Below are 23877 nucleotides of genomic sequence, written 5' to 3'. Positions count from 1 at the left end.
GATATCTCATTGTGATTTTTTTTGTTTTTTAAAATTAATTTATTTTTTATTTATGCTGCATGACCACATACAAACATAAACATTCTTATCATGATTGTTCCATTCTTGTTCCATAATCAGTAACTCACTATCATCACATAGTTGTATATTCATCATCATGATCATTTCTTAGAACATCTGCCTCAATTCAGAAAAAGCAATAAAAAGAAAACAGAAAAAATATCATACATACCATACCCCTTACCCCTCCCCTTCACTGATCACCAGCATTTCAATCTACTAAATTTATTTTAACATTTGTTCCCCCTATTATTCATTTATGTTTTACTTGCCCATCAATAAGGTAGACAAAAGAAGCATCAGACACAAGGCTCTCACAACCACACAGTCACACTGCGACAGCCATATCATCATACAGTCATCTTCAAGAAACATGGCCACCGGAGCACAGCTCCACATTTTCAGGCAGCTCCATCCAACCTCTCTGTTACACGATAACTAAACAGATGATATCTATTTAATGTGTAAGAATAATCTCCAGGATAACCTCTCAACTCTGAAATCTCTCAGCCACTGACACTTTATTGTCTCATTTTGCTCTTCCCCCTTTTGTTTGAGAAGATTTTCTCAGTCCCTCGATGGTGAGTTCCAGCTCATTCTAGGATTTCTGTCCCATGTTGCCAGAAAGGTTCACCCCTGAAACTCATGTCCCACATAGACAGGGGGAGGGCAGTCAGTTTACTTGCTGTGTCATCCTATTTCTAACTCCTGATGGTCTCTGTTACCAGTGACATATTCCAAGTTTATTCTGTAATGTCGGTTCACATCAGTGGGACCATACAGTATTTTTCCTTTAGTTTTTGGCTAGTCTCACTCAGCATAATGTTCTCTAGGTCCATCCATGTTATTACATGCTTCATAAGTTTATTCTGTCTTAAAGCTGCATAATATTCCATCGTATGTATATACCACAGTTTGTTTTAGCCACTCGTCTGTTGATGGACATTTTGGCTGTTTCCATCAATTTGCAATTGTAAATAATGCTGCCATAAACATTGGTGTGCAAATGTCCGTTTGTGTCTTTGCCCTTAAGTCCTTTGAGTAGATACCTAGCAATGGTATTGCTGGGTCATATGGCAATTCTGTATTCAGTTTTTTGAGGAACCACCAAACTGCCTTCCACAGTGGTTGCACCATTTGACATTCCTACCAACAGTGGATAAGTGTGCCTCTTTCTCCGCATCTTCTCCAGCACTTGTCATTTTCTGTTTTGTTGATAATGGCCATTCTGGTGGGTGTGAGATGATATCTCATTGTGGTTTTGATTTGCATTTCTCTAATGGCCAGGGACGTTGAGCATCTCTTCATGTGCCTTTTGGCCATTTGTATTTCCTCTGCTGAGAAGTGTCTGTTCAAGTCTTTTTCCCATTTTGTAATTGGATTGGCTGTCGTTTTGTTGTTGAGTTGAACAATCTCTTTATAAATTCTGGATACTAGACCTTTACCTGATATGTCGTTTCCAAATATTGTCTCCCATTGTGTAGGCTGTCTTTTTACTTTCTTGATGAAGTTCTTTGATGCACAAAAGTGTTTAATTTTGAGGAGCTCCCATTTACTTATTTCTTTCTTCAGTGCTCTTGCTTTAGGTGTAAGGTCCATAAAACCGCCTCCAATTATAAGTTTCATAAGATATCTCCCTGCATTTTCCTCTAACTGTTTTATGGTCTTAGACCTAATGTTTAGATCTTTGATCCATTTTGAGTTAACTTTTGTATAGGGTGTGAGATACGGGTCCTCTTTCATTCTTTTGCATATAGATATCCAGTTCTCTAGGCACCATTTATTGAAGAGACTGTTCTGTCCCAGGTGAGTTGGCTTGACTGCCTTATCAAAGATCAAATGTCCATAGGTGAGAGGGTCTATATCTGAGCACTCTATTCAATTCCATTGGTCAATATATCTGTCTTTATGCCAATACCATGCTGTTTTGACCACTGTGGCTTCATAATATGCCTTAAAGTCAGGCAGCGCGAGACCTCCAGCTTCGTTTTTTTTCCTCAAGATGTTTTTTGCAATTGCCCTTCCAGATAAATTTGCTTATTTGTTTTTCTATTTATGGAAAGTAAGTTGTTGGGATTTTGATTGGTATTGCATTGAATCTGTAAATCAGTTTAGGTAGAATTGACATCTTAACTATATTTAGTCTTCTAATCCATGAACATGGTATGCCCTTCCTTCTATTTAGGTCTTCTTGATTGCTTTTAACAGTTTCTTGTAGTTTTCTTTGTATAGGTCTTTTGTCTCTTTAGTTAAATTTATTCCTAGGTATTTTATTCTTTTAGTTGCAATTGTAAATGAAATTCGTTTCTTGATTTCCCCCTCAGCTTGTTCATTGCTAGTGTATAGAAACACTACAGGTTTTTGAATGTTGATCTTGTAACCTGCCACTTTGCTGTACTCGTTTATTAGCTCTAGTAGTTTTGCTGTGGATTTTTCAGGGTTTTCGATGTATAGTATCATATCATCTGCAAACAGTGATAGTTTTACTTCTTCCTTTCCAATTTTGATGCCTTGTATTTCTTTTTCTTGCCTAATTGCTCTGACTAGAACTTCCAACAGGATGTTGAAGAACAGTGGTGATAGTGGATATCCTTGTCTTGTTCCTGATCTTAAGGGGAAAGTTTTCAATTTTTCCCCATTGAGGATGATATTAGCTGTGGGTTTTTCATATATTCCCTTTATCATTTTAAGGAAATTCCCTTGTATTCCTATCCTTTGAAGTGTTTTCAAAAGGAAAGGATGTTGAATCTTGTCAAATGCCTTCTCTGCATCAATTGAGATGATCCTGTGATTTTCCTGCTTTGATTTGTTGATATGGTGTATTACATTAATTGATTTTCTTATGTTGAACCATCCTTGCATACCTGGGATGAAGCCTGCTTGGTCATGATGTTTAATTCTTTTAATGTGTTGCTGAATTCGATTTGCTAGAATTTTGTTGAGGATTTTTGCATCTATATTCATGAGAGAGATTGGTCTGTAGTTTTCTTTTTTTGTAATATCTTTGCCTGGTTTTGGTATGAGGGTGATGTTGGCTTCATAGAATGAATTAGGTAGCTTTCCCTCCATTTCACTTTTTTTGAAGAGTTTGAGTAGGGTTAGTACTAATTTTTCTGGAATGTTTTGTAGAATTCACATGGGAAGCCATCTGGTCCTGGACTTTTCTTTTTGGGAAGCTTTTGAATGACTGATTCAATTTCTTTACTTGTGATTGGTTTGTTGAGGTCATCTATTTCTTCTTGAGTCAAATTTGGTTGTTCATGCCGTTTTAAGAACTTGTTCATTTCATCTACATTGTTGTATTTATTAGCATAAAATTGTTCATAGTATCCTGTTATTACCTCCTTTATTTCTGTGAGGTCAGTGGTTATATCTCCTCTTCCATTTCTGATCTTATTTATTTGCATCCTCTTTCTTCTTCTTTTTGTCAATCTTGCTAAAGGCCCCTCAATCTTATCGATTTTCTCATAGAACCAACTTCTGGCTTTATTGATTTTCTCTATTGTTTTCATGTTTTCAATTTCATTTATTTCTGCTCTAATCTTTGTTATTTCTTTCCTTTTGCTTGCTTTGGGGTTAGTTTGGTGTTCTTTCTCCAGTTCTTTGAAGTGGACAGTTAATTCCCGAATTTTTGCCCTTTCTTCTTTATTGATATAGGCATTTAGGGCAATAAATTTCCCTCTTAGCACTGCCTTTGCTGCGTTCCATAAGTTTTGATATGTTGTGTTTTCATTTTCATTTGCTCTAGATATTTACTGATTTCTCTTGTAATTTCTTCCTTGACCCAGTGGTTGTTTATGAGTGTATTGTTGAGCCTCCACGTATTTGTGAATTTTCTGGCAATCTGTCTGTTGGCACTCTGTCTGTTATTGATTTCCAACTTCATTCCTTTATGATCTGAAAAAGTGTTGTGTATGATTTCAATCTTTTTAAATTTGTTGAGACTTGCTTTATGACCCAGCATATGGTCTATCTTTGAGAATGATCCATGGGCACTTGAGAAAAAGGTGTATCCTGCTGTTGTGGGGTCTAATGTTCTATAAATGTCTGTTAAGTCTAGCTCATTTATTGTAATATTCAAATTCTCTGTTTCTTTATTGATCCTCTGTCTAGATGTTCTGTCCGTTGATGAGAGTGGGGAATTGAAGTCTCCAACTACTATGGTAGATGTGTCTATTTCCCTTTTCAGTATTTGCAGTGTTTGCCTCACGTATTTTGGGGCATTCTGTTTTGGTGCATAAATATTTATGATTGTTATGTCTTCTTGTTGAATTGTTCCTTTTATTAGTAGATAGTATCCTTCTTTGTCTCTTTTAACTGTTTTACATTTGAAGTCTAATTTGTTGGATATTAGTATAGCTGCTCTTGCTCTTTTCTGGTTGTTATTTGCATGAAATATCTTTTCCCAACCTTTCACTTTCAACCTATGTTTATCTTTGGGTCTAAGATGTGTTTCCTGTAGACAGCATATAGAAGGATCCTGTTTTTTAATCCATTCTGCCAGTCTTTGTCTTTTGATTGGGGAGTTCAGTCCATTAACATTTAGTGTTATTACTGTTTGGGTAGTACTTTCCTCTACCATTTTGCCTTTTGTATTTTATATGTCATATCTAAATTTCCCTTGTTTCTACACTCTTCTCCACACCTCTCTCTTCTGTCTTTTCTTATCTGTTTCTAGTGCTCCTTTTAATATTTCTTGCAGAGCTGGTCTCTTGGTCACAAATTCTCTCAGTGATTTTTTTGCCTGAAAATGTTTGAATTTCTCCCTCATTTTTGAAGGACAATTTTGCTGGATATAGAATTCTTGGTTGGCAGTTTTTCTCTTTTAGTAATTTAGATATATCATCCCACTGTCTTCTTGCCTCCATGGTTTCTGTGGAGAAATCTATGCACAATCTTATTGGATTTCCCTTGTATGTGATGGATTGCTTTTCTCTTGCTGCTTTCAAGATCCTCTCTTTCTCTTTGACCTCTGACATTCTGACTAGTAAGTGTCTTGGAGAACGTCTATTTGAATCTATTCTTTTTGGGGTACGCTGCACTTCTTGGATCTGTAATTTTACGTCTTTCATAACACTTGGGAAATTTTCAGTGATAATTTCTTACATTAGTTTTTCTCTTCCTTTTCCCTTTTCTTCTCCTTCTGGAATACCCACAACAGGTATATTTGTGCGCTTCATATTATCATTCACTTCCCTGAGTCCCTGCTCATAGTTTTCCATTCTTTTCCCTGTAGTTTCTGTTTCTTTTTGGATTTCAGATGTTCCATCCTCCAGTTCACTAATCCTAACCTCTTTCTCTTGAAATCTGTCATTGTAGGTTTCCGTTGTTTTTTTCATCTCTTCTACTGTATTTTTCATTCCCATAAGTTCTGTGATTTGTTTTTTCAGACTTTCCATTTCTTCTTTTTGTTCATTCCTTGCCTTCTTCATGTCTTCCCTCAGTTTATTGATTTGGTTTTTTGATGAGGTTTTCCATTTCTGTTCGTATATTCTGAATTAGTTGTTTCAGCTCCTGTATCTCATTTGCACTATTGGTTTGTTCCTTTGACTGGGTCATATCTTCAATTTTCCTTGTGTGATTTGTTATTTTTTTGCTGGCGTCTAGACATTTAATTACCTTAATTAGGTTATTCTGGAGATTGCTTTCACTTATCTTACCTAGGGTTTTCTTGCTAGATGAGTTTGTTTTCTATCTGTTCTTTGACCTTCAGCTTTTTCTGGGCCTCTAGCTTAAGTTTTGTTTAACAGAGGGTAATTTTTCAGTTCTTGTTTTCTTTTTTCTTGTCCTCCTTGTAAAGTGCCTTTTCCCTCCCCACCCTTAGGAGGGTCTGCATAGGTATTACAGACTCCAGCCGGGTTTTCCCGGACTAAACTGGCCTTCTATCAGGGGGAAGGAGTCACCTGCGTCAGTTTTCCCTGAGGGTAAGACCCAGCAGGTTGAAAAACTTTCCTGTGATGTCTCTGGACTCTATTTTTCTTATCCTGAGCAGTATGTGGCGCTTGTCTGCCTGCGGGTCCCACCAGCAAAAGATGTTGTGGCTCCTTTAACTTTGGAAGGCTCTCCCTGCTGGGGGCGTGGTGGAGACAGAGGAGAGGTTGTAGGCTGGTCTTAATGGCTTAAAATTGCCAAGCCCTGGGGTCTGAATTCCTTGAGAGAGGGATTCCAGCTAAGTTGGGCTTCACCCCTCCCCTGGGGAAGGCACACGTGGGAGATAGCCCTGAAAGCAGTCTGTTTCTCCCTACTCCTGGGGCAGTTACAGCCCAAATAGTCCCACCGCTGAATCCAGAGGCAGCCAAGCCTCCGTAGGAACAGCCAAAAAAACCTCCGTTTCGTCCCCTTTCCTCTTTTTCGGTTAGCCCAATAAGCGACCTCCGCCTTGACCAGGTTCACCTGAGTTGGGGGCCTATTTTTAGTAGTCAGAATTTGTTTATTAATGCCACAATTGGTGTTTGGTTGGACTCAGTCCCTGCTACTGTTAGTTTCTTTCCTTTCCCTCCGGGAAGCCACCTGTGGGGGAGGGGCTCCGGCCGCCGCAGCTTGGGGAACTCATGGTTCCAGAGACTCGCAGCCGGTGCAGCTCGTCCAGACTAGGTAGGGTACACTGTATGTTTGGTCACTGTCGTGGCTCCGGGAGCTGTTCTGTACTGTTTCTGGTTATTAAGTAGTTGTTCTGGAGGACGAACTAAAACGCGCACATTGCTAAGCCGCCATCTTTGGCTGAATCTCAGGGAAAGATACCTTGGTTCAAGAAGGGTGATGAAGTTCAGGGTTTCTCTCTCAAGAAGGCACATGGCGAACAGAGTCAGGGTTTCTCTTTCATCCGGAAAGTCATGTGGCGAACACAGCATCATCTGCTAGCTTTCTCTCCTCGCTTCCCTTCATGAAATTCCCCAGGAGGCATTTTCCTTCTTCATTTCCAAAGATTGCTGACTGATGGACTCTCTGATTCTTGTGGTTATGTTGTTCTGCTCTCTCCAAATCTCTCTCATTCTCTAAAATGTTTCCTCTTTTATAGGGCTTCAGAAACTAATCAAGACCTACCCAAATGGGTGGAAACACACCTCCAGCTAGTCCAGTTTAATAGCCACTCTTGATTAAATCACATTTCTAGGACGATGATCTAATTACAGTTTTGAGCATACAGTACTGAATAGGGATTAGAAGAAATGGCTAACTTTACTAAATGGGATTAGAATTAAAACATGGCTTTTCTAGGATACATACATCATTTCAAACCAGCACAATCACCTTTGAACTTTCTCTCACTCTTTAGGAATATTTGGGCTATGCCCATTCTAACTTTTTCATGTTGGAAGAGACTGTTGATTATATGGGATAAGGAGATGAAACTAGTTGATTTCATCGCATTTTAAGATACCATATAATGTATTTGTTTTTGTTATTTATGACCATTTCTTCCCCAATAAAATGTAAGCTTCACAGGGCCAAGAATTTTACTTTGATGTATCTCCAGTTAGTCACCAGATGATTTGTATCAGTCACTCCCAGTACTGCTGAAAATGAAAATTATTAGGTTCTACTCCTGACCTACTAAATTAGTCTGTGGTTGGGTTCAGAACTCTACATTTTTAATAAGCTATCAGGGAACGATTTTCAGCAATATTAGTATGTAAAACGGATATGTTCTGTTTGTCTTGTTTTGATTTATAGCTGTGAGAGTATCATTTACATTTTTTGTACTTTGGTTTCCACGTGTGTTGTTACAAGATAATAATGAACTAGTTTAGAAACTGAACTAATTTAGAAATATATGCATCATTGTGATGAAATTCCATGTTTTAGTACAGTGGTACAAGATGTATAGAGTCTGTCATTCTTGCTCAGGGGCCATGTTAATCTTCTCTGTATTGTTCCAATTTTAATATAGGTGCTGCCAAAGCAAACACCATAGTGTGACCTGTGGATAGTTACTGGTTTTTGCTTTTCCTTTTATGAAGCCTTGGATTTGTTCTTAATTTCTCTAGTTAGCTTCATTGAGGCAGTTTGGCATAGATTAAGAGCAAAGGAAACAATAAATGTTAGCCAGTATTAATGACATCATTGAAGATGAGATGTGATTTGGTACACCAGGATAAATGTGATTCATCAAAATAAATAAACCCTAGTTATGACTAGTGGAAGTGGGACAGGAAGGGAGGGAAAAGGAAGGAGAAATAGATGGAGAAAGAAGAAAGGGATGGGGAAGCAAAAGAAAAAAGATGTTAATGACTAGAGGTAAACTATTGTGACAAGTTATTGAAAATAAAAACAAGTTAAAAATATTATCAAGCAGTCAACTATTTGATGAACAGGCAAATAGACTTAAAGATCTCACTGTGATTTGAGGATCTCATCGAATAATCATTATTGGTTGGTTAAATTATGTTCAATAAACATAAGTCAGGGAAATATTAGACTTTAGAAAGAGTTTTACCACGTTTTATCTATTTTATTTTAATATTTAAAAGTGTTAGTCTTTCTTTTTATCCATTATATCTCATTTCGTGATCATTCCAGGAAGGTTTTTGGCATTTTCAAATTTAATAAGCTTAACATATGTATGTATCTTGTTCATAGGTATAGACATTTTCGGCTGGGGGAAATGCAAAAGGGAGTGATTAGAATATAAAAATTATTTTAAGTGATTATTTTTTTAAATATTTTAATGCAATTAAAATATTTTTATTAATAAAACAAATGCAAACATTCCATACATGGTATACAGTTATTGGCTCACAATATCATCACATAGTTGTGTACTTATCACCATGATCATTTTTTTGAACATTTGTATCACTCCAGAAAAAGAAGTAAAAAAGAAAAAGCTCATACATACCATACCCCTCATCCCTCTTCTCACCTCTCCACACATTCACACACCATATGATCCATTCAAAGAGTAGAATTTATGGCTCACAATATCACCACATAATTGCGCATTATATTTTAGAACATTTTCATTTCTCAATTTTAGAACATTTCGGTACTCGGGGGAAAAAAAAAACCCACAACAGAAATAAAAATAAAAAAGAAAACCCCAAATATCCCAAACCCTCTATCCTGTTATTACTGTTTTTTTTTAACAGTTTTATTCACATACCATACAGTCCACCCTAAGTGTTCAGTCAAAGGCTTTTGGAGACAATCACACAGTTATGCATTCACCACCACTATCAACATGAGAACATTCTTATTTCTTCTGAAGAAAAAAGTCCCATACCTCTTATATCTCCCCTGTTGTTGACATTTAGCTTTGGTATAGTGTTTTTCTTACCTACCATTAATGCAGGAATATTACATTTAACTATAGACCTTAGTTTACATTAATTGAAATTTTCCATAAACCATCCTAATATCAACACCTTGTAATAGTTTATTTTCATTAATATAAGAACTCTTACATTTGTATAATTAACCACCATCATTGTCCACTCTGTGTTTTACTAAGTTATGCTGTCCCAGATTTTGTCCTCTAGAATTAGGTGATTACTTTTTTTTTCTCATCAGTAATGTTTTATTCCTTTTCTTTTTTTTTAATTTTTATTGGGGCAACTTAGCACACCATACAGCCCAATTAAAGTATACAATCAGTGGCTCACAATATTATCACATAGTTGTGTATTCATCGTCATAATCATTTTTAGAACAGTGATTGCTTTTAGAGTCGCTTTTACTTTTTGATACATGAACTTTAGCTTCCAGGGCTTTAAATCTCATAAGGCCAAGAGTAATAATTTGTGTGTTTTTATTATACTGGCTATTTTATGTTTTATGGTGAAACAGTCACTATAGTGATTCTTGAAGAGGTGATAGTGGAAGTTAGGAGAGGTCTATCATAATTTCTTAAAAATATCTCCTCAAGTATGAAATTCTCTTATTAGCCTCTGTACTTATTCCTAGACATAGAGGATAGTAAATGTCAAAACTATTCCCTCATTGAAGTGGAAAAGAACTTTAGGAACCGAACTGGTATCACCCTTATGTGCAAGTTCATACATCCTAGGCTGCTGTGGTGATCTAGAGTTTCCACCACAGTATTATGATTTCCTGGAGTGTTATTGAATATTATGATGTGTGAATCCCTTGTCATTGATTGCAAAATCTGTTAGTGTTTACAGGAAAGAAAAGAAAAAGGGTGCAGGTTGGATGGACTTACAGAGACACTGAAAAGCCAAACCAGTTCCAAAAGTTTTAAACATTTACCACTTATGATGTATTAGGATCCTTCTTACTGAGCATATAAATCCTCTTGGGTCTCTTAAAAGAGCTCAATTTCCTGTGAGCTTTCCATACTTAAGCCAACAAAGATGAGGGCTAAATAGTTTTCAGGTTACTCAAGATTTGAGATGCTTAGAGACATTTTTAAAGGTCATTTTTGATGGATGAGTGAGAAAAAGATTCTTTTACTAATAGCTTTAGCCCTTTTTGCCTAATAGAATGAGTTATGTGTACTATTATGCAAATTCTGGGACTAGAGTGCATATTTAATGATTGGGTTCATGTATTTTGGGGTAGATTTTAAATACTGAGATAAGAATAATTTTAGGCATATTAAAGTTACTCAGAAACATAATGAAGTTTTATTTTTAAGTAGTTCTGGTACTTTAAGAAAATTAGACTTACTTATAATATCATATATTTTTAAATATACTTTTTTCATATTTTAACGTCTCTGAGGTCAAGATATACCATATACCTTATCATATCTTTCTTTATTTCTAAAATTATTTTCCATTTTGCACTTATTGCAATCCATATATGACATTTCCACCACTGTCTGGTAAAGCAGGCCAGTATTGCCATGATGGTCTTGTGCTTCTTGTCTATTTCTGTAACACTTTTTATCTTCAAAGTTGGGAGGTGAATGTCTCCTTACGATGACACCTTTTTATTGATTGATGCTACATGGTATTACTTCTAAAAGGTTATAACAGTTCTTCTGATCCTCAAATGAGTGTGAATTTTTGTCATTATATTGAGTACTTTAGGACCTCTTTTAGCAGTTTTCTTTGTCCACATTCAGGGAACTTAAAACTACTATCTTAGTTGAGCCAGAGGAATCTTGTGGGGCTGGATCACTTCATTCAAGATATTTTCTGCCCTCTTCACTGACCTGTTCTAGAATGAATACACTTAAGGGTGAAGTCTCTATTTTTATGAGCCTGCTGTTTGACTATCCTCTTTGTATCTGCTTTATTTCTGGGCTTGGTAATAGTCATTAACTCCCTAAATGCTGGGCCTGTTCTGAACATTTATTGCAGGAGATGTGAATGTACAATCTAGTCTACTGCTTAATAGCTAAGACAGTAAGGAACTGACATGCATTGTCTTATTAATGTAGTAGCTCTACCCCCAGTAAAAAAAACAGGGTCTGTTGAATGCTTTCCATCTGGAAGATATAAGGGGCTTATAAAGTAAAATATAAATTAGCATTTGGAGAAAACTTAATTAAGGATTTCAGCCTGTTTAAGTAGAAAGATTATGGTCTGTTGATTAAAAAAAAAAAAAATAAGTGCAAATTGTTACTGATGTTCTTTCTTTTGTAGAAACGACTACAGAAAGAGCTGTTGGCTTTGCAAAATGACCCACCTCCTGGGATGACTTTAAATGAAAAGAGTGTGCAAAATTCAATTACACAGTAAGTATTTAATTTTTAAATAACTTACTTTTCTTTTATTACTGAATTCATTTCTGAATATACTCTCACTTAAAAGAGGGAAATGGTTTGTCAAGTTAGTGAAGTGAAATCTTATCACTTGAGTAGTTATAGTCTGTAGTCGGCATGTAAAGCCAAAATTGTATGTAGTCATAATTACTGTTTAGAATCCCTTAGGGAGGCCAAATTAGTATGTATTCTACTTAATAAATCCAGTTAAACTAGTTTTTCCTCTGAAAGGGAATAGATGACTGTTTCTTTGATAAGGATGCTTGATGTATGAAAAATACTTGTTTAAACAGTAATCACAGAGCAGCTAGGTATTAACAGAAATTTAAGAACTGACTGTGAAAAATGACACATTCACTTCTCCCACCTCATCCGTACAGTATAGCATATGCTTATGATTAGATTCATAAGCGTTGATGGTTTGAATTTATGCAACTTAAAAATGCATACCATGTACTCTACTGGGCATCCATTTTCGTGCAGCCATCAACCATGTTTTGAATCTATACCTGGCACTGTGGAATCAACAATTCCATCCTGACCAAAAGGGGAAAAAGAAGTGTAACTAATAAAGTATCAGTGGCAGAAATAGTTCAAATAGAGTCGAGGGGCTACTCAGGAGGTTGCTCTTAGTTATGCAAGCTTCAGTTAGACCTTGCTACCTATCATAACCTGCCAATACCCGATCAGGACCATTCCAGCCAATCCTAAAGAACACATAGGGCACTATGTAAGATTCCACAAGACTTCCATGCACTATGATAACTTTCCAAAAACCTGCAACCTCCGCATGGGTCCCTGTTCCAGATAAGTCCTGAAACCTAGCCCAGCCTCTCCAGAACATTAGATACTTCATTCTCCCTACCCCATATTAGTGACAGACCCTTCCACTGTGCAAAATTTACAATTTCCATAGCCCAGACACCCCTGAAGAGAGGGATGGAAAGATCAAAGATGATGGTAGAGTTATATAGAGAAGATAGGATTTAACAAATGAATATGAATGCTGAATCATTAAATTGATATCTCTTTTAGTCTCTAGTATTTTAGAACAGCTTGAAGTAAAAACCAAATTGTGGAATTGTAACCCATGTCAAAGTCTGAAATATGATCTAAACTAATTGTGGTGCTCTGCTTTGAAATTTATAGCTTTTTTGTATATATTATTTTTCACAAAAAAGGAAAAAAGTCGATTGTGATGATAAGAAAATATTTAAGCCTCTAGCCTCCTATATTCTGGAGCAGCTAGAAGGAAAAATATAAGAGGAGCATATGGTAGCCCATGACACACTCTGGGATCTGTCTGTAAATACTTGTTGAAGAGTGCTTTGAAAACTATTGCATTTTTATTTCTTTGCTTTGTATATATGTTATACTATACAATAAAAAAGTTAAAAAAAATTATAAAAGGGGCTTCAGTTTTAAAGGGAATAGGTATTTTTTGTTTTCCTTTCAGTGCAGTTTTTGTATATTGTTTAATTTACTGTGTTTGGGCTTTGATGTCAGGAATGTGCTAGGCATATGTAATGTTATTTCATCTTCACCCAGACAGTATAAGGTGAATATGTCTTTTTTTTTTTACAACTGAAGTAGTTAAAACTGGACAGGTAAAATAGCTTGTTGCTGGCTACACAGATGTTTAAGAGGCAGACCTGTCTAATTTCATATAAAATGCTGCCTCTTAAGAGATTTCAAATAGTCAAAAGGCTATTCTGAATGCTACTTTTTAAAAAATATTTTTTAAACATAACAAACACATTCTTCCCATATGATCATTCCATTCTACATATATAATATAATTAGTAATTCACAAAATCATCACATAGTTGTATATTCATCATCATGGCTATTTCTTAGAACATTTATATCAATTCAGAAAAAGAAATAAAAAGAAAACAGGAAAAAATTCATACATATCATACCCCTTACCACTCCCTTTCATTGATCACTAGCATGTCAATCTACTAAATTTATTTTAACATTTGTTCCCCCATTATTTATTTATTTTTAATCTATATTTTTTACTCATCTCTCTATACGGTAGATAAAAAGAGCATCAGACACAAGGTTTTCACAATCACACAGTCACATTGCGAAAGTTGTATCATTATACAGTCATCTTCAAGAAACATGGCTGCTGGAACATAGCTCTACATTTTCTGGCAGTTCCCTCCAGCCTCTCCATTATACCTTAGCTAAAAAAGTGGTATCTATATAATGCATAAGAATAACCTCCAGGATAACCTGGAGGTTTGGAATCTCTGACCCTGTTTGGAATCTCTCAGCCATTGGCACTTTATTTTGTCTCATTTCGCTCTTCCCCCTTTTGGTCGAGAAGGTTTTCTCAGTCCCTTGATGCTGAGTCCTAGCTCATTCTAGGATTTCTGCCCCACGTTGCCAGAGAGGTCCACACCCCTGGGAGTTACGTCCTGCATAGAGAAGGGGAGAGCTTTCAGTTTGCTTGTTGTTGGGTTGGCTGAGAGAGAGAGAGGCCACATCTGAGCAACAAAAAGAGGTTCTCTTGGGGGTGACTCTTAGGCCTAATTTTAAGTAGGCCTAGTCTATCCTTTGCGGGGTTAAGTTTCATATGAACAACCCCCAAGATTGGGGGCTCAGTCTATTGCTTGGTTGTCCTCACTGCTTGTGAGACTATTAAGAATCCTCCACTTGGGGAAGTTGAATTTTCCCCCTTTCTTACCATTCCCCCAAGGGTACTTTGCAAATACTTTTTTATTCACTTGAACGAAACTGTTATGCAAGCTTCAGCTAGATATAGCTAATTGCCATGGTATGCCAAGCCCCAGCCAACAGTATTCCTGTAAACCCTAAAGAATACCCAGGACTCTATCTGAGACTCTATAAAAGTATCACTCACTAAATTTATTTTTCAGAAACCTATAACCTCCAGATGGTTCCTAGGCCAGATAAACCCTGAAACTCAGTTACCAGTCGCATCTCCCTATCCAGTAATGTTGACACCCCTTTTTAATATGAAGAAGTTCGAATGGTCATTGCCCAGATATCCCTAAAGAGTGGGAGAAGGAGGAGTTTTATTAGAAAGATAGGATTTAACAAATGAGTATGACTACTGAATCATTGTTTCTTTTTAGTTTCCAATGTCTTAGAGCAGCTAGAAGGAAACATATGAAATGGTAGAACTGTAACCCATATCATACTTTGAAATTTGTTCTGAAACTGGTTGTTACAATGTACTTTGAAATTTTATCTTTTTTTTTGTATATATGCTATATTTCACAAAAATGTTAAAAATTAAAAAAAAATGCTGCCTCTTGAGTCTGGTTATATCTCTTATTACCGTTTATGGTGCTGTAACATGCATTCTGAAAATGGCTAACCATGTCCTTAAGTGTCTCCTTAAGCTGATTACTTTCAGAAAGTAGGCACGTTTGTTTTCTTCCTACTCTTTAGTCATGTACTGATGAGTAGAATTCCAACACTATTCTCTGTCTTAACTCTTTTGGTTTCTCTGTCTTTAAAATAATAAACTTTCATACCTGAAGATGTAAGATTAAAGGAATTGACCAGATATATGATAAAGTGACAGCTGTAGTTAGGAACTCACTTTTTTTAGTGTAATCCCGTTTTGTTTCTGTATGCTGCCACCATCATCTTTGTCATCATCTCCAATCCCTCTCTGCCGCTTTTTTAAAGGAAAGAACAAGAGCTAATGGACAGAAAATAAACAGATTTATATGCATAATAGTTAAATATACAAAGTATCTACTGTTACAGAGATGCAGTAGAAATCAATTTTGGGTGTTATTAAACAATTTAAACATAATGAGAGACAAAGGAAAGGTGATACAGCCTTGAGCATCCACCGCTAAGTGTACTGACCACAGCTTAGCTTCCTTTTTCCTGTTTATTCTTCTAGAATACTCATGAGAAAATAGATCTGACAGGTACAACATCCCTGTAGTCATTGCTGATACCTACTTTCCTCCCTTTAAGTCTAAAATGATTGGCATCCAAAAGGCAGTTGATGGGTTTGATGTTATCTATGAAATTGGGGAGAGATGCACTATAGAAATAGTCTTTTGAAAATATAAGGTGGCATAACTGAGAAGGAAGAGCACGGGCTTGAGTGCCAACACACCTGAGTTTAGGGTTTTTATTTTGTTTGGGTTTTTTCATATCAGGATTGAAATCTGGCTCTGTCCTTTGCTAATTGTCTAACCTTGATCTAATTATTTAATCCCTGAGTTTTGGAGAAAGGGATAGAGAGGGAATATTAATACCAACCTCTTACAGTTGTTGGGAGAATGAAATGTGCTTTTTTTTTATATGTTACTAACTCCTATGTCAGTATCTGGCATTAAAGGAAGTGCTCAGTGTTCCTTCTCACGCCAATCCCTTTTAACTTAAGTTAACTTGATTTTTATATTCTAGGTGGATCGTAGACATGGAAGGTGCACCAGGTACCTTATATGAAGGGGAAAAATTTCAGCTTCTATTTAAGTTCAGTAGTCGATATCCTTTTGACTCTCCTCAGGTAATTGTCTTGTTCTTTTATTTTCTTATATTTTTATATTATAGCAGAATGCTAAATTACTGATTTTAACTTAGTGAAGACTTAGAAGAGAAATTCATTATAAATATGTGGATGTATTTGTTCCTTCATAACTTATTTGTAATATAACCAAGAACTTAAGAATATTTCACTTCATTGGGATTAGGAATTTACTGCTTTTGTGCTTCCAAGAATTTAAGACTGTTTCTTAGCATAGATGGTAGCAGAAAAGGAGATAGAAATGTAAGCTGGGGCTTATGGGTTGTGTGAAAAGTTAACATTTTGGACTAACTGAAGGAACTTCTTCCTGAATCAGGTGTTAGAGTGACATGATGAAGAGGTGTCTGCTTTGCTGAAAGGAGCAGTTCTTTGATTTTACGTTGACATGCTGTCATTGCAGCCTTTTAGTATTGCAATGGCAGAATAAATTACAAAATGTTAAATATCTAGACATCAGCTAGAAATCTGATAATTATAATTTGAGGCACAGTCAGCTTAGTTAATGACTTGATACTTCTGTCATTTTTCATACAAATAAAGTGAATGGGCATGTGTTTCTTGACCTCTTGGTCTCTATAATAATCAAAAGTCAAAGTAACTGTCTTCTACATGTGAGCATTATTTCTATTAATGCATGAAGACACTGGGGCCCCAGACATTCCCTTGGCATCTTCAACCTATTCTACCTTACCTCAGCTGAGTTTGTGGAAGGTATTTGAAAGAAGAGAATGACTCACCAAATTTTTAAGTATTGGGAATACTCCGACTATTGGGAATGCTCATAAATTTTTCATCAGAAAAATTTCATTTCTGCAAATATGAAACCAAGTCAGATTTTTTTTTAATTCTTAACGTTTAATTCTAAATCAAATAGCAATCTTATGTATCTCCAACACCTTACCTAAAATTTCTTTTCATCTCCTGCACTGATTTTACTTCCACCTACTTTTCTGATTTTGATGTTTTCCAGGTTCTTTATTAGCACCTTCTTAATCATCTCACTCTTCTGCCCAACATCTTCAGCTCTCTTAAGCAGCTAACTCCCAGATGTACAGTTCTGGGTATAGTATAGCCTTTTCTTTCTGCAGTTTAATTTCACTGTGGGTAGCTCTACTTAGACTCTCTAGTTTAATGCATAAAACTCAACTCATCCTCATAACAAAATAAAATAAAAATTTTTTTTTCTTTTATCTTGGGCTACTGTTCACCTGTTGCTCATCTTAAATTCTTTCCTTTCCCTCAGTCTTACATCATTTTTCAAATCCTTTTGCATTACTTTTTTTTAATGTTTTTTCATTGTAGAATATAACATGTATACAAAGCAAAGTTGCAGTGTTTCTTAATCAGTCTACTACTTTTTTATCTTATTTACCGTCTGTAGTTCAGATTTTATCTTTCTGTTTGACTTTTCAGTAGTCTAGTTCTTTCTTGCAATATCTGTCCTTTCACAGTGCCATTAGGGATAATTATTTCATTAATGTTCATACTCCTCCCCTCCCAATAAAACCTCTAATGGTTCTTTATTTCCTTTGGCATCAAATGTAAAAAAAAAATCTTTATCCTGTTATTCAGATCCCTAAGTAGAGTCTAAACTTAACCACTTAAGCCACGTGTTATTTACATGCATTCTACTATCTAGTAATATTTGCCTATATCATACTTTATAATTTAACTAGGTTCCAGTCTCATTTAATCCAGTAACAGCTCTTAATCAAGTAGTTAGGGTAGTTTGATTCATTCTCATTTCGTAAGTGAAAAAATGTAAGCTTGGAAAGGTGAAGTGTTTATTCATGGCTTAATGGCTTCTTAGTAGAACAGTCAAGACTCAAACCCAACTTTCTTCTCTCCTCTCTGCTATTAAAGTCAATTAAGTGAGAGTATGGCATGAAAAAAAATGCCTATTTATCTGTGCAGTAGTTTTCTCTTTAAAAGTGAAAGCTTGGGCACTGCGACTATGGCTCAGTGGCAGAATTCTTATCTGCCATGCTGGAGACCCGGATTTGTTTCCCAATGCCTGCCCGTGTGAAAAAAAAGAAAGCTTATGTATGAAATGATATCTTTGAAAGCTCTGGGACATGGTTTGCAACCTTTTGGAATGTGAGGATTCTATTTTAGCATCATAAATAGAGGTTGTGTTTTCTAATATCCATTGATTGAGAAAATGAGGCCAGTAATACCTAAAAAACTTTTTAGATTAATTTTTTTCAAATATGATTTTATTGAGATATATTCATACACCATACAGTCCATCCAAACTATGCAATTAATGGTTCAAAGTATCATTGCGTGGTTGTGCATTCATCGCATGATCAATCTTCCATTTGCATTACTACAGAAAGAGAAATAAAAAGAAAAAAGAAGGGTGGGCCGCGGTGGCTCAGCGGGCAAAGTGCTTGCCTGCTATGCCGGAGGACCTCGGTTCGATTCCCGGCCCCAGCCCATGTAACAAAAACGGAGAAACAAAATACAATAAAACAAGAAAATGTTTAAAAGATGTTTCCCTTTCTTCCCCCTTTCCTTCCTTCTATCCTTCCTTCCTTCTCTCTGTCTTTCCTTTAAAAAAAAAAAAGAAAAAAGAAAACCCAAAACATCATACCCCTTGCCCTCCTTATTGACCTCTAGTATTACATTCTACCCAGTTTAAAGACTTACAGCTGTAGGTTAACTAAGAGTGTAATGTTGTCGGATGTATATACATCAGTGAAACGGAATAAAATATCCAGAAATAGATCCATATAAACATGGACAATTTTTTTTTATTGTATAGCTGTACATTGATGAGTTTTTAAATGTGGTATCATATATCATAAAATTGACATTTTAACTAATTTTACATGTACAATTCAGTAATGTTAATTACATTTAGAATTTTGTACTACCATCACAACAGTAATACTTCCAAACTGATTTTATATTTCATTAATAAAATCATCTGTGTGATTATAAAATTACACTTGATGTATTTATAAATTTTTTTTCCAGTAACTAAACCTTTCCAAAGATCCATTAACTCCTCCTCTGTGGCAGTAAAACTCCCCATTAACCAAAGATTTCATTTGATAAGCCTATACATCATTGGTGTTTGTTAGGTCAATTAGTATTTCATCCTTCTACAGCATAAGCAGTAGTGGATTTACCAGTACTTACAAGCATAGAATTTGGAAATTATCCCTACAATAGATCAATCTCATTGTAAAAGTATTTCTTCTGAACCTATAAATGAGATTTGTAAGACCATATATATCTTTATAGTTTGATGTATTTTTTTTCCTACTAATTAAGATTAATTTCTCATTTTGTATCTCACAGTGAAAAAGCTGCCTATCCCAAAAATGATGTTTGGCTCAGTCATTTGCTTTAAAAGAAAAACAGCAACAACAAAAATCTTTTTCAGTTAACATTGGGGTAGAAAGAAGTCACCTTTGCATCACTGATTTCGCTCATGTGCACTTAACACCAGCCATACAGAAAATGAAATTTCTTTCTGTCTATATTCTATTTCTTATGCATGGATGCAGGTAAATTGTTGGTTAATTTAACATGTTTGGAGCATATATTGTATGCCAATTACTATTTTATATACTTGAGAGATGAGAGAGAGAATAGTACAGAAATTAATATGGTGTGGATCTGTTTTGTATTTTGATAGACAGACATTTATACATTCTGTATGTATTCAGTGTGTATCATTGGACATTCACTGTTACAGGTGCTGGCAATTCAGTGGTGAATACAGTGGAAAAAATCTTTCTTATGTGGCATTTGCATTTTTGTGAGGGGAGAAACAGAAGATAAAGAAGCTAAAATACATAGTTTGGAAGATGGTGAAAAGGGTAGAGAAGGAAGATTGAAGTATTGCTCTTTGAGACAATACGATCAAGAAATGTCTCACTGAGAAGGTGACATTTGAGCAGAGATCTGAAAGAGATGAAGGAAGAAGCCATGAGACTTATCTGGAGTATAGTAGGTGAAGACAAAATGCAGAGTCACTGCATATGGTGCTGCCCAGTGGTCCTTAGAGTGGTTTAAAAGCAAGAGAGGGTGTAGGACATTGGTCAGAGAGATAATTGGATGCATCACAGGTTGTTTAGGGCCTTTATACTTTGTTGTAAGAACTTTGACTTTTATTCTGAGTTAAATGGAAGCCTTTGGAAGATTTCGAGCAGAGGAGTGACATGATCCTACTTACAATGAAAAGGAACAACTTGGTTGCTTTGTGGTATATAGACTGCTGGAATGACAAGGGTACGGAAAGACCAGATAGGCTATTGCAGATATCCAGGTGAGAGATGGTGGGTTGTACCAGGAAAGAGAAGTAGTGAAAGTTGTGGAAGGTGGCTATATTCTGGACCTACTTTGAAGGGAGAGCCAGCAGGATTTGCTGATGAATTGAACTTGGAATATATATGAAGAAGAAAAGTCAAAGGAAGAGTTCACAATTTTTGGACTAGGCAAGTAGAAGGAAAATAAATTGAAGTATGAAATATATTCGTTGGGAACAAAAGAAAAACAGTGATTGATTTTATTTAGAATGAGGGGACAAAGAAAAATCTATTTGACTTGGGCCTTAAAGGACAGGAAGAGTTCATGTGAAAAGTGGGGCAAGGCATTAAAAGACACAGCCTCTCCTAAGTTGTGAGCATATTTTGTTGTAGTTTTTAAGTGTAGATACATGGAAGGCTATAGCAAGAGAAGAGATGAGAATGGAAGGGTATATGGGGGCCCTTTCTCCTTTCTCTTATATGTGATGATGGTCAAGCTTTCAAAAGTCTTCATTAGCAGTTTTTATTGCCTTCAACTGTCTAGCATCAAGGACACCTGACAAGGGCAGGTGAATGGTAAACCATATTCTTTGGGGCTGAAGCAGTGAGAAAATAAAGGAGAAAACTGGTAGGCTGGAAGAGAGCATAGGGTATAAGAGAAGAGAATGCTTACCATCCAAGGTAATCCAAGTGTAGTTGCGTTATCAGGAATTTTGTCTTTGTAATGTATATATGGCTTCATGTACCAGGACATGGTACATGGTACTTCATGGAGTACTAGGACAGATTTTTAGAATTAATGCTACTGATAGAGAACTATAAGGGGAGAACTGAATTAAAGTTATGCTAAAGTAGCAATCCCCAGTCACTTTTGTCAAGTATTTGCCATTTATGCTGGACTACCTAAATTGTATATTATACATAATTAAATAACTGATTAACTGAGAGATCAACAATGCCTTCCTGACCAAAAGGGGGAAAAGAATTGTAACAAATAAGATTTCAGTGGCTGAGAGAGTTCAAGTAGAGTCAAGAGGCTACTCTTACGTAAGTTTCAGCTTGATACTGGTATTTATTATGTTTTATTATGGTTTGCCAAACCCCAACCAAAAGTGTTCCTGCCAACCCTAAAGAACGCCTAGGGCATCATCTGAGAGTCTACTAAGGTTTCATGCACTATGATTACTTTCCAGAAACCTACAACCTCCAGATGGATTCTTAGGCCAGATAAGTCTTGAAACCCAGAGAGACCAGCCTTTTCAGAACATCATCTAGTTCCACCCCCATCTCATATTATCGACAGCCCTTTCCAACATGAAAAAGTTAGAAGGGACATAGCCCAAATAGCCCTAAAGAGTGGGAGAAAGATCAGAGGAAAAAGTGGAGATAGAGCAAAGAAGATGGAATTTAACAAATGAGTGTGACTGCTGAATCATTATATTGATATTTCTGTTAGTGTCCAGTGTCTTGGAGTAACGTGAAGTAAAAATCTAAAATTGTGGAACAGTAACCTATACCAAACTCTGAAATCTGTTTTATGAGTAAGTGTTGTGATGTGCTTTGAAATTTATTGCTTTTTTTGTATTATTTTTATTTTTCACAATAAAAGGAAAATGAGGGGCGGTGCAACGGTGGCTCAGTGGCAGAATTCTCACCTGCCATTCCAGACACCCAGGTTCAATTCCCAGAGCCTGTCCATGCCAAAAAAAAGAAGAAAAAAGAAAATGAGCCACACTGATAGGGAGATGCTTTGAAATTTAGAAACAGCCTGAGGGGTCTTTTAGTGCAGACTCAGAAAGCAAATATAATTCATATACATTAAGAGCTAAGACTTTTCTAAATTTGAGACTATTTCTATAAAATAGTTTTTTCCTCAAAATTTGTTAATTGTTTTATTCAGTATGGTTTATGCAATGGGGAATATTTGGAGTCTCTTGTTCTTACCAATTTGAATCTGAATAAATGAGCAAAGTTCTTATTTGTTCCCTGAGCTTCAAATTCACTGTATTTCATTATCTTGACATATTAACTTAGATAGCTTAATCAGCCACTTGAGGCTCAAAAAAAGTTTTTGAACTCAGGAAGCAGTTTAATAACCTCTTAAATTTTCAAAACCTATTTGATTACATTACAATAACTGAAATCTCTGTTTTCTCCTTTGGCTTATACTGAATATTAAAATAACTGAGGATGTGTATAAGAGCATGAGCCTGAAAATTCAGCCTTGAATTACTTTTTCCATCACATCATGTAGATAACCATAGTAACCAAGTTTACACCAAAACTGCCTGTGGAAACTGCTTACCAGTCTTTTACATGAATAAACTGTTGAAAAACTTTTTTCTTTTGTTTCAGGAATTCATCTCTGGCATGTAACTCAGCTTTTCCATGTTTATACAAACTTCTAAAATTCTGTATCTGGCAGGTTAGGCCCTAGGGGTTACTGTGATATGTGCAATTAATTAACTCTCTTGTTTTTTGTTGCTGAAAGTCTCAGACTGGCTTCATTTGTCTTGCATGCAGCATGTGTAATAATCCCCTGCTTTAAGGGTTATTGAGATCTGATTTATTTTTATTTCAATATCTTCCCAACCCCCCCAATTGCCAAAGTATTTCTGTCTTCTACTTCTTGATTTCTGGCTCTCTGCTTCTAAGATGTCCACTGCTTCTGCTCCAAGTGTCTTTTCTCTCCCGATTCCCCTTTTGGTTCATGCATCCTTCTTGGCTCTCAGGCTGAGTGACCTAATACATAAGCGATTTCGCACCAAGAATACTGCTTCTCCTGCTCAGTGAATTATCTAAACAAAGCATGTTGGGATAACATTTGTCTTTGGCTCTCTATATTTTCTTTGATGGCTGCTGATACATAATTCCGTTTTTGCCATAAAAGATAATTCTGCAGTTCTTAATTTTTGGCCCTTTCACAGCACTCTTCTACTTGACTTCTTGATAAAGAGACCTTACTGGAAAAAAATATCCTTTAAAAAATAATTGTGGCCAGTGAATAAGCTCTTGGTCATTGCTTGTGTTCCTACCAGAGGCACCTTAATGAAAAAATAGCCCACTGGTCAAATCTGTCAGACTTATAAACTCCCTTTCTAGATATCTACAACACGTTGTAGGAATATCAAGGAATATCAGGTACATATGCTGTAATAAATTATAATTCATATTTATAAAAATAAAGTAAAACTTAAAAATTAATTGTGGATATACCCAAAGTACTGAACCTGCAAGGTCCTTTTAAATAGTCATTTTCTTTTGCATAGTAGCACTTTAGATATTACATGTGGTGGGTATAATTCCTTTATCAATTTATAATTTTATAAATTCTTATAAATACATAAGAAAATGTT

The 23877-nt window shown here is 35.8% G+C and overlaps 1 protein-coding gene and 1 non-coding gene across 4 annotated transcripts in view; one reads left to right on the top strand and one right to left on the bottom strand.

The window, feature by feature from the left end:
• UBE2W (ubiquitin conjugating enzyme E2 W) overlaps window positions 1–23877 on the top strand; it is a 74129-nt gene that overhangs the window by 32979 nt on the left and 17273 nt on the right. For all 3 annotated transcript variants that reach the window (XM_077167019.1, XM_077167021.1, XM_077167020.1), the window contains 2 exons: window positions 11610–11701; window positions 16139–16241. In XM_077167019.1, the coding sequence (XP_077023134.1) occupies window positions 11610–11701; window positions 16139–16241 (195 nt within the window). The remainder of the gene's footprint in view (window positions 1–11609; window positions 11702–16138; window positions 16242–23877) is intronic.
• LOC143689229 (U6 spliceosomal RNA) lies at window positions 7865–7970 on the bottom strand. Its single transcript, XR_013178687.1, has one exon. It is a non-coding gene; the product is annotated as a U6 spliceosomal RNA (small nuclear RNA).

Source organism: Tamandua tetradactyla, chromosome 6, assembly GCF_023851605.1.
Source record: "Tamandua tetradactyla isolate mTamTet1 chromosome 6, mTamTet1.pri, whole genome shotgun sequence".
Taxonomy (NCBI): domain Eukaryota; kingdom Metazoa; phylum Chordata; class Mammalia; order Pilosa; family Myrmecophagidae; genus Tamandua; species Tamandua tetradactyla.
This window is presented reverse-complemented; position numbering and strand designations above follow the sequence as displayed.